Source organism: Drosophila suzukii, chromosome 2R, assembly GCF_043229965.1.
Source record: "Drosophila suzukii chromosome 2R, CBGP_Dsuzu_IsoJpt1.0, whole genome shotgun sequence".
Taxonomy (NCBI): Eukaryota; Metazoa; Arthropoda; class Insecta; order Diptera; family Drosophilidae; genus Drosophila; species Drosophila suzukii.
The window spans coordinates 2,148,565-2,160,154 of NC_092081.1; the positions used below are offsets into that span (position 1 = coordinate 2,148,565).

General features: G+C 40.9%; 2 protein-coding genes across 2 annotated transcripts; both read left to right on the top strand.

Moving 5' to 3' along the window:
* The first annotated feature begins 3,745 nt into the window (after positions 1–3,745).
* On the top strand, positions 3,746–4,921 carry eIF3f2 (eukaryotic translation initiation factor 3 subunit f2). The gene is made up of 2 exons (XM_017087566.4): positions 3,746–3,937; positions 3,994–4,921. Exons 1-2 carry the CDS (start codon positions 3,836–3,838, stop codon positions 4,753–4,755), a joined length of 864 nt encoding a protein of 287 aa, XP_016943055.3. The 5' UTR covers positions 3,746–3,835; the 3' UTR covers positions 4,756–4,921.
* Positions 4,922–5,999: 1,078 nt separating this feature from the next.
* Positions 6,000–8,863, top strand: LOC108019622 (zinc finger protein 391). The gene is made up of 2 exons (XM_017087503.4): positions 6,000–6,698; positions 7,596–8,863. Exons 1-2 carry the CDS (start codon positions 6,278–6,280, stop codon positions 8,423–8,425), a joined length of 1,251 nt encoding a protein of 416 aa, XP_016942992.3. The 5' UTR covers positions 6,000–6,277; the 3' UTR covers positions 8,426–8,863.
* The last annotated feature ends 2,727 nt before the right edge of the window (positions 8,864–11,590 follow it).

An 11,590-nucleotide genomic window follows, 5' to 3' on the forward strand; every position in this document is an offset into this window, starting at 1 on the left:
TATATATACATTTACTTTTCACCTTAATAGTGTATTTAGACCACAAGAATCATTTTAAAATTTTACATTATAGATGCGGTTTTAAATCATTTGAATTTAAAGAAAATGGAAATAAAAACAAGGAAGAACGCTATAGTCGAGTACCTCGACTATCAGATACCCGTTACTCAAAGGGAAATGGAGATATGCAAGCAGCAAAGCGAAATTAAAATGCGCCTCCTACCGGCGGTAGACAGATTTAAGCGTTATGGGCGTTAGAGTGGGCGTGGCAAATTTTTTTTTGGATCAATCGATAGGTATTGACGACATTAATACATTTCAGTTAAAATTTTTTATCTAGCATGCAAATTGTGGGCGTCACAGGTTTTCGCGGTTTGTGGGCGTTTAAGTGGGCGTGGCAAACTTTTTTTTTGTCAATCGATAGGTATTGATGAGAACAATACTTTTCAGTTAAAATTTTCTATCTAGCATCAAAACTGTAGGAGTTACAGTTTTGGTCGGGTTGTGGGCGTTAGAGTGGGCGTGGCAGTCTACTGAAACAAACTTGCGCTGCGTAAGAAGCTCAGGAATCTGTACACCAAATCTCAATAGCCTAGCTCTCATAGTTTCCGAGATCTCAGCGTTCATCCGGACAGACAGACGGACAGACGGTCAGACGGACAGACGGACATGGCTAGATCGACTCGGCTAGTGATCCTGATCAAGAATATATATACTTTATGGGGTCGGAAACGCTTCCTTCTGCCTGTTACATACTTTTCGACGAATCTAGTATACCCTTTTACTCTACGAGTAACGGGTATAACAAGGAAGAACGCTATAGTCGAGTACCTCGACTATCAGATACCCGTTACTCAGCTAAAGGGACCAAATGGAAAAGGAGATATGCAAGCAGCAAAGCGAGATTAAAATGCGCCACCTACCGGCGGTAGACAGATTTAAGCGTTATGGGCGTTATAGTCTGCGTGTCAAGCTTTTTTTTGGATCTATCGATAGGTATTGACGAGACCAATACATTTCAGTTAACATTTTTATTCTACCATCAAAACTGTAGGAGCCACACTTGTGGGCGGTTTGCGGGCGTTAGAGTGGGCGTGGCACGCTGCTGAAACAAACTTGCGCTGCGTAAGAAGCTCAGGAATCTGCACGCCAAATATCAAAAGCCTAGCTCTTACAGTTTCCGAGATCTCAGCGTTCATCCGGACAGACGGGCATGGCTAGATCGACTCGGCTAGTGATCCTGATCAAGAATATATACACTTTATGGGGTCGGAAACGCTTCCTTTTGACTGTTACATACTTTCTAACGAATCTAGTATACCCTTCTACTCTACGAGTAACGGGTGTAGCAAGTAAAAACACACAGCACCAGCGCCACGTTACTAAGCGGTCAGTAGCGGTACTACTGTCCTTGACAGCCGTTGGTGAGTGAAGGGTAAGATGACGAGAAGGGTAAGGTAAAGAACTCGTCAAATCTCATATGTGACGACAAGTCAAAAATTCCAAATAAATTCAGTATCAATCTATCGTGCGGACAATAATATTATTAAGAGTTCACGTAATATGTTCGTGAGATAATTTTGACTAAAAAGGTGGAGCAAAAATAACAAGAAAGGAAGTTACTTCGGCAAGCCGAAGTTTGTACGCCCTTGCAGTTAAATTTATTACAAAATATACAAAAAATGATATCCCCAATAGAATAAGATAATATGTCAAAAAACACCGAAGCTTTATTTGGTTTCATATTATTTTCCAATTTTTCGATCGGTTCTATGGCAGCTATATGATATAGTCGTCCGTTTTTTATTAAATTAGATTCGAAATTCGGAACTATGAACTATCAGATATCATATGTTATTTCCAAGCGTAGTAGGTTATATGTTAAAAAACACCAAAGATATAATAAAAAACGTCTCCTTCACTGCGTTGCAAACTTCTGACTGAAATCATAATACCCTCTGCAAGGGTATAAAAAAACCTATACAGCTGGTTTGTGTTTCAGCAGTGCCAGGGAAAAGATTTGTGAAAAACCAAGTCAGTTAAATATATAAAAGTATTGATAACGGTTCTTGATTTATGAAAGTAACACCATCATATTTGACAAACATTTTGTGGGCCATGAAGATTTATTTATTCATTTATATCGTTTTTCGTTTCTTTTCTACAGCCGATAACTAAAAATAATATTTTTTGTATATTTTTATAAACTAGAAATAAAACTACTGTGCGTAAAAAGTATGGTGAATTTGTTTGTAAAATGATAATTCCTTATTTGTTTTTCTAAATCAGTTTCATCCCCTTTAAAGTGAAGTTTTTCCAATCCTCGAAATATCCCAAATAGTCACTTCCGGTATAGACATCAGCACTTTCTTCAATTTCTTTTTATATCCTCAATCGACTCGAAACGCTTGGAGCCAATTGTCACGAAGAACGAGTGAAATGTGAGCCGGTTTTTTATCGTGATGCAAAAATCAGATGTTGTTGCCCATAGTTCGGGTCTTATTAGATGAATTGCTTTCTTATTTGCACAACGCCACGAAAATCGAAGACAACAAATTCACTTTACTTTTTGCCCACAGTAGTACTTTATGGTGTCGGAAACGCTCCCTTCTGCCTGTGACATACGTTTACCTACAATATTTCGTTTTAGTCTACGATTAACTATTATAAAATATAAATGTATGTAATGAAATAATAAAGGTATTTAAAAATATTAATGTCTTATTGTTGTTGTTAACTTTACAACGTCGGTGTCGTGGCAGTGCGCCGGCAGAGGTGTCCAGACTCGCGAGTCAGGCCAGTGGGCACCACTGTTGTAAAGGTATAAAATTTGGATTTTTAAAGATAATAAAAAAGTATGCATGTATACTCGAACGCCATGACCATGACACACCGTTGTTATCTACTTCAAAAATTTTACATTTTACACATTATATTTTTATCTACCGACTGTGACGTTACTGTCCATGTTCTTGCTATAAACGGGCACAAGATTAACATATTAACTAATGTACCGATTTGGTGTGCAGATATGTATTGACAATCAAAATAAAATTACACTTGCTTGCAAACAAAATCTTCAAAATTGTGGGCGCCACAACGTTGTGAGGTTATGTAAGGAGTGAAAAAAATCTTCGATGATTTGGTTGTTTTATGTTCAAAAAATTAACTAAGTTCGGAGTAATCAGGTTGGTAATTTTGCCGGTAAGTTTGTCACCAACCAACCACATTAAACACTAGACCTTTGTTAGTTTTGTTTGGTTAACTTTTGTCCCAAAACTTTTCGAAACAATATAGATTCAACAAAGAATTAGGGTAATCTCTAAGCTATTTGTTAACTGTTCCATACAAACTCCATTCTGCAAATCAGAGTTGTCACATTAACTCATTAAAAAACCATTTTAGCATCAGCAGCAGGAAATTTTTACATTAAAATCAAATCAGAATGTATAGTTTTAGTTAATCTTATATTATTATTGATTTTAATCAATAACTTATAAAAAAAAAAAAATATGTTACATATTTTTACTTACGAAACAAGTCACAGGTGCTTAAAAATTCAACCGGACCAATTAGGGTCGTTCCCTCAGTTGCTGGAGATTTTTGATGAATATTAAAGCTTATAAAAAACATCCAGAATATTTCATAAATCGTTTTATACAGTGAGTTTGTGTTTCATTTTTAATTGTTTCTAAATGGGTGGAAAACCACACTTTGGCATGTTTCCTGTTCTTCAGATTGTCCAACACTGGCATTTTGACTTTGACGCAAGCACAGCCAACTTCACTTTGCTGAAAGTAGTCTTTTTTCTTAAAAGTTTTTCTTACAACTCACGATGACCAGCAATTTTAATATACGGGCCAAGGTGCTGCTACATCCATTGGTGCTTTTCCAAATTATCGACGCCTACGATCGCCGACCAAAAGATGCCAAGCAGGTAAGTGCACATAAATCGTGTTCCCTTCCAGTAATTCATCAAAAGCTACACGCCAGGTAATGGGCACAATTCTGGGCCGTAACAACGCTAAGAATGGCCACATCGAGATCACCAATTGCTTCACAGTGCTACATAAGGAACAGCCGGACATTGGCCGCATAGACTTGGATCATGCATATGCTACCGATAGTCTGGAGCTCAATATGCTCACCTGTCCGCAAGAGCGTGTGCTGGGATGGTTCTCCACTGGAAAATCGGTGTCCCGCTCCGCGACTCTGCTTTACGAATATTATACCAGAGAATGCGGCGAAGGGCAGCCATTGCACCTTCTAGTAGATGCAACCCTGAAGACCCAGAGACTGCTACCGCGACTGTACTGCGCTGTCGAGATCGGAGTGCCCGGCGGTACCAAAGGCCTGATGTTCTCGATGCTGCCGCTGGAGATGACCAGTGGAAATTCCGAAATGGTGGCTCTGCGTTTGATGGAGAAGCAATCGCTGCACCCGGCAACTAAACAAGTGGGACGCATTTTGCCGGAATTGGTTCAAGTGGTGGAAGGCACAAAGGACATGCAAAAGCGCCTGGATTTGGTGCTGCGCTATATCAACGACGTTTTGGCCCGGAAGAGAAAGCCGGACAACTTGGTTGGCCGGGCCCTTCACGACGCCCTCAGCTCGGTTCCGGTCGTGGATTCCGAGAACTTCCGCCTAATGTTCAATGCTAATTTGCGCGATATGCTAATGGCCATCACCCTGTCCATGATGATAAAAACCCAGTTGCAGATCAGTGAGAAGTTGTCCAGCATGCACGATCACTGATTTAACATGCCAAAGGGCTTTTACGGGGAAATTCATCCCATTAAGTAAATTCATCTTTAATCTCAACTATGTAATCGCTTTATTCAATCTTATTTTACCATGTACAACAGACATGTGTTAAAATTCACTTCTTATTCATAAAAAATGTGGAAATTGCGACTGCTTTCATTTTGTTGTTGGTCCTTTCACGCCATGCCTTACCTATACATTGAACGTATTTATCGCTCATTTGCTCAATGAGTGACTTAAAAAGATACATATCTCAAAAAACACAACACACAAACAATTTGATCCTATTTTTAGTACACAGAGGTTGAGAGATTAAATATGTAATCGCTTTAAATGCATTTATCTCAAAATGCTATCTTGAGAAGTGTCGCTTTTTGAGTGAATGAGCTACATAAACATAAATACTATTGAATGTATTACAAGACGAAAGAAAATCTTTTACCTTAAGCCTTGAATAAAAAGCTATTGTTTGAGATTATTAAACGGAATTTATGATTGTCAGATTGATAAGCTGCGTCTGAACTTTAGATTCCAAAATCATCGCCAGGCGAGATAGTGAGCTCATGCCGTAAACAAATTATGTTTGTTAAGGCTTCCCCAGTCGCCACCTACTTATTGCCCTTTTCAAGAACTATACTGACTGAGCATTTTAATGGCAATATTGGTACCATTTAATTTCTAGTGACATTTACAAGAGACTTTCATCAGTGGCGAATCAGTTGGCCAACTCCTGGAGCAGTTTTGGCCGTCGAAAGGTAGCGGTAAATACAACAACAGCGAGAGGACTGGGAAATCCGCTGCGGATCGAAGATAAGGTCCGGTACAGGTCTATTTCGGTGCGTTCGACACTCAACGATGAGGGCACGGCGGAGAATGGAGGTAGGTAGGTGGTGGGGATCTCCGGGATGTGGACCACCCAAATAACGACGAGATAATTACGCCTTATCGCGGTTCAGGGACAGTCTGCGGATGTCCACCAGGGTAATCAATTAGCCGGCACGAACTGAAAATTAGCAAACGTTGACGTTGACCTGCAAAAGTAGCCCTACCCCACCCCTGACACCCTCTCCGCAGATGCTCTTTCCTGTAGAATCTGTGCACCCCCACCCCCCAGCCAAATCGTCGCCACCGCCGCCGCTGACTTATCGCCCAAGCCAAGGGCTATCTGTGCGCCCCCGGTCGCCTTTCCTGATAGCCATCGCTGGCAACACTACTTTGTGGAATGGATCGGATGCGGACCGCACCCTCAGACGTCCAGCGAACGGCGATCCGAGCAGACGCACCAAGTATTAAGCCTGGGATCAAACCGCGATCTGATCCGATTTCGTATAGGTTCTAAAATGAAAACCTAGGCAGACCAAATTTAGATAAAAACAATTATGAACGTCAGTGCTACCAATCGTATGGTTCTGGCCTTTCAAATTTAATTTCTAGTGAAACCCGCGACCGTAATTTGGAAAAAAAAAGCCCGATACCGGTACGTGACTGTTAGAGATTTTGGCACCAAAGTATTATGTTTTCGCTGCTGCTGCACCACCCGCTCGTCTGCCGCTGCTGTCTGCTGGAGCAACCGCCGCTCTACCACAGCCTCCATGACGCCTCTAGCCGCCTGGCCGTGGAGCTGAAGGCCCTGGCCCCCGCCCTGCTCCTGGATCCCGGCGACAATCTCACCGACGTGATCTGCGATCTCTGCCTGCGCCGCCTGCACGACGCCCGCGACTTCCAGAGGCGGTGCGAGCACTCTGAGCAGGTGCTCCGCCTGCGGCACGAGCAGTGGAAGCACACGGTGGCCGTGGGCGACGCCTTGGCCTTGGACGACGTGCTAGAGTGCCTGGAGCGGGAGGTGGGCAGTTTGGAGGCTCCTGTGTCCGCGCATCAGCAGCCCAGCAAGCCGGTGGCTTATGTGTCGCCGCTAATGGAGACTGTGGACTTTGGTAAGGTGTCCCCAACAGGTGTGAACCTCGATCTGTCCCAGGAAGTCACTATAGTGACTATAGACTTTATTTTTAAAGCCAAGCTCAACTAGAAAAGGAGTGAACAAATTTTTCGAATTATTTTAGTTCGTCTTCCATCGGAATACAGTTTCATTTAATACTGTGGTTGAAAGAGAGTTCTGAATCTACCATCATAGTTGTTCATGTTTTTGAAAGTTTAAAAAAAGAAGAAAAAACAGGACCATCAGAAACTTACAATGTACATTTTGTCTGTTAGTGTATCCCAATATACTGCTTAAACAAAGTTTTTGAACAAAAATGTTTAATAATTTTCTTTGTTTGTATGTGTAAATTATAAAAACTTAAAAATTGCATCATATTTCGTTTAAGCAATAGTTTTTAAAATGATGAATATGTAAAAATAAAATTTTAAATACGGCTTATTACTTTTTGAATGATCGGATCTTGCAGTTTCCAAGATGTGGTTTCGAATAAAACCCATTTAAACAGCTCACCTCCTTCTATATCTAACCTACCATTCCGATCAAAATGAAGTTTTGGAAGTGTTATCCAAACAAAAAGAATTAATTTAAAAAAAAAACATTTTTGGTTTTTAAGCGCTAGCCATGCCCGTTTATGGTTGATTTCGCTGCACCTCGCACAGGGTAGTTTGATTTAAGTTTAAACAATTATTAATATAAAGGGTTATCTTTTATTGACTTTAAAACAATATTGACATTTCCAAAAATAAAGCTTTTGGTACTGTGAATGATATAATTTAATTCCATGTCCCAACGCCTCAAACACTGTCTTGTCATATTATAGTCCTCCCAATCTATAGAAAAGTTATATTTATTCAAAATATGCTAATAAATTTTATTTGTCGTATCCCCACAGAAAGCTTGGACTTCCAGGAGAGTTCACCCAGTGAGTTCGAGGCTCCTACGTACTGGGCATCAACTGTAGACTCCGGCAGCCTGAATACGCCGCATCACCAGCCGGAGACCCCCGAACCCTTCGAAGTAGAATTGCCCACGCCCCCGGAATCACCAGAAGAACCAGAACCGAAGCCCACGGGAAAGCCCAAAAGACGGAGAACAAAGCCACGCCAAGACAAGCAGAAACCCAGTGTGGAGCGGACGGCTGTTTCCCCGCGGTCCTTGCACCCGTGCGGCGAGTGCGAGAAGAAGTTTACCCGAAACTTCCAGCTGAAGCTGCACATGATCGCCGTGCACGGAATGGGCGAGATGCGGTACCAGTGCGAGGAGTGCGGCAAGAGCTTCGCCTCGCGGCACAGCCTGCGATACCACGTGAAGTCGGTGCACTCGACGGAGCGACCTTTCGCATGCCAGCACTGCGAACGGCGGTTCGTCCTGCGCACCCAGCTGCTGTCCCACCTGCGCACCCACACCGGCGAGGCCAAGCCGCGAATCTTTGAGTGCCAACGCTGCTCGAAATACTGGCCCACCAAGTCGGACCTGCGCACCCACATGCGCTCGCACAACCCCAACATGGAGCGGCCCTTCAAGTGTGACCGGTGCTCCAAGGCGTTCTTCACGCGGGGTCACCTGAACTCCCACCTGCTCGTGCACACCGGGGAGAAGCCATTCGCCTGCGAGTACTGCGACAAGTGCTATCAGAGCGTTGGCAACCTGAACAACCACATGGTGCGCCTGCACGCAGAGATAATCGAGGCCCAATTGGAGACGGAGGCCATCGAGAGCTGAGGACCAAACAGGCGTCCTGAGCAGAGGCTGTATTAAGTATTATGGGCGTTGAAAAGGCAATATCACCGAGTCGGGGGAGCAGACAACTGTTGCTATAAGAGAAAAACTGCTCCGAAAAGATTTAAATTCAAAACTGGTCTTACAATAATAACATTACCCATCGTAACCAGTCGTAGTTCGAAAAGAAAAAGCAACATAACGTCAGTTTCAAATAGTTTTCTAAGCAACCATACTAATTTTATTTTTTAAATGAGCAAAATATTTTTAACCATTTAAAAATGTAATTTTTAATATAAAGTACATGTTAGAATAAAATAATAATACAAATTGTAAATGTTGATGTAATCTTTTCCCCCCGACTATGAGATATCCGTTACACAATGTTAATTGTTTTTAAATATAATAAAAAGGTCTGGTATCTTTTAATCTTTTTAAAAATTGCAAGCTTAGACGAAATGTTTGGCATTTGCAAAAATAAATATTTTAGGGCTGGCATCATTATTGTGCAATCAAAGATTTACAAACTTTTATAAGGACCAGCCGCCTTATCTGCCGTCTCAATGTCGCACGCAGCAAACTTTTGATTGCCAAACACAGCTGCGAGGTGAAAGTGGCAAGACAGCACACTTAATAAAAACTCAAAACCAAAGGTGAAAAAAACAAAACAGAAACGAAACACTTAAAATAGAAATCGTGAAAAAATTATAAATTAAAATATGACAAAAAGGAACGATATAGTCGAGTGCCGTTACTATTAAATACGTACTACTCTGATAATCTGAGAAAACGCTATAGTCGACGGCCTCGACTATCAGATACCCATCACTCAGCTAACAAATAAGATTCCCCTAATGTTCATTCCTATCGCCTGTTTACGAGATGTCACTAACACGCCACATAACGTGAAAGCTAGGTGGCGCTAGTGAAATTTCGTTAGCAGCCGATTTTCTATATGAATATATCTAAACCCTCCCGAACTCTTTTGAGTTTGCTAATTAACAATTATTGTTTTCTTATAACTTTTTAACGAAAAATTTTGGTATAGATGTTAATTGATAATAAGAACTAAGTCTCAATTAAATTTTTACAAAATAAACAAGGAAGAACGCTATAGTCGAGTACCTCGACTATCACCCGTTACTCAGCTAAATGGAGATATGCAAGCAGCAAAACGAGATTAAAATGCGCCACCTACCGGCGGTAGAAAGATTTAAGCGTTATGGGCGTTAGAGTGGGCGGGGCAAATTTATTTTTTGATCAATCGATAGTTATTGACGAGACCAATACATTTCAGTTAAAATTTGTTATCTAGCATGAAAATTGTGGGCGTCACAGGCTTGGGCGGTAAAGTGGGCGTGGCAAACTTTTTTTTGGGGTTAATCGATAGGTATTGATGAGAACAATACATTTCAGTTAAAATTTTTATTCTAGCATCAAAACTGTAGGAGCCACAGTTTTGGGCGGTTTGTGGGTGCGGTGCGGTGCGTAAGAAGCTCAGGAATCTGCACGCCAAATCTCAATAGCGTAGCTCTTATAGTTTTTGAGATCTCAGCGTTCATCCGGACAGACGGACAGACGGACATGGCTAGATCGACTCGGCTAGTGATCCTGATCAAGAATATATTTACTTTATGGGGTCGGAAACGTTTCCTTCTGCTTGTTACATACTTTCCGAAGAATCTAGTATACCCTTTTACGTTCTATTTTTAAGAACATTTTTAACTCAGATAGAAACGTCAGAATGCTCTCTGTGTGCAAACCTCCAGTGGCCGCTGTATTTCCCTTGTTACTGTTATAATTTATTATAACAAAAATGTATATTTAAATTTTGGTAACACTTTAAGGATCTACGTCCACGTTCAGAACATTCAATTCAGGGTCTTATAAAACAGAATTCAAGGCTTATCACCAAATGTCTCAGTCTATTTGCACGAGTGTTTCATTATGTATGGTATGTGTACTACCTATTCAGTACAAAAATAAAATGTGTACACAAATCGTAAATTAGCAAGAAGAAGCGATTGACAGAGAGGCCAACAAAGGGTCGATCCATAGCAAGATTGTAAAAAAAAGCGCAAGTAAAATTTTCCAGTATATTATCAATAAGGACGGCCGTTCAAGTAGTGGCAAAGAACACTTAGAGTTTCACACCAATATGTACTGTTTTAGTCCAGAGGCCTGCGTATTTTCTCTGCACACATACACAATAATATACCTGAACTTGTAAAGCATATCCTACAATAAGTCTACATACAACATGCTGTCTGCCGGAGGGCTAAAACCCCACCAGGTTCGTAGCTACTTTGAGGCTAGGGGGCAGTGCCCTCACGCATTCTTAAAATTGGTACTAACATAACATGCAACATACAACTGGGGACGGTCGTACACGTAGTGACGAAGCGCACCAGAAGATTTCTCCGATCATAACGAGTCATACACCGATCGAAAGGTGATGTGATTGTTTTAAGTTTTGTTTAAAAATTCGATTGGTTCAGGAGAAATTACAGTGAAAGTAGAAAGAATTAAATATAGAAGATTTAAGCTAGGGAAACCAGAGATGCAAAATGTACTGATCTCTTAATTTTATCACATTCCTTACTCAAATTCTCGTCGATTGTTACCTAAACCATTGCAAATTTATGCACTTTACATGAATTTTAGCCCACAAATATTGATATCAGAACATTATTATTATGAAGGTGCGATCGTCCCTCCCCTCGTTTAAAGGTGTATTTTTTTTATATGGATGTATTAGGGTGGGTCGTTTTGGAGGTCTTCAAAACGTAGGGAGGAACGTAATCTATGGACAATTCTAAGCAATGTTGCCAAAAATCGATGTTTTGAAAATCACGTTTTACCCTCCATATGGAAGTGTGTTCGACCCCATAGAGTATATATATTCTTCATCAGGATCACTAGTCGAGTCGATCTAGATAGATCTCGAAAACTATAGGCACTAGAATGTTGGTATTTGCCATGAAGATTCTTGGGCTTCCTGCGCAGCGCAAGTTTGTTTCAGCTGGCTGCCACGCCCACTCTAACCCATCTAGCACCCTCATTTCTTATTTTTGAATAATTTATTATCAATACATGCCAAAAATTATTGAAATCGGACCATTCATTAAAAAGTTATAACCTAATAAAAACCAATATTTTTCAAATGCA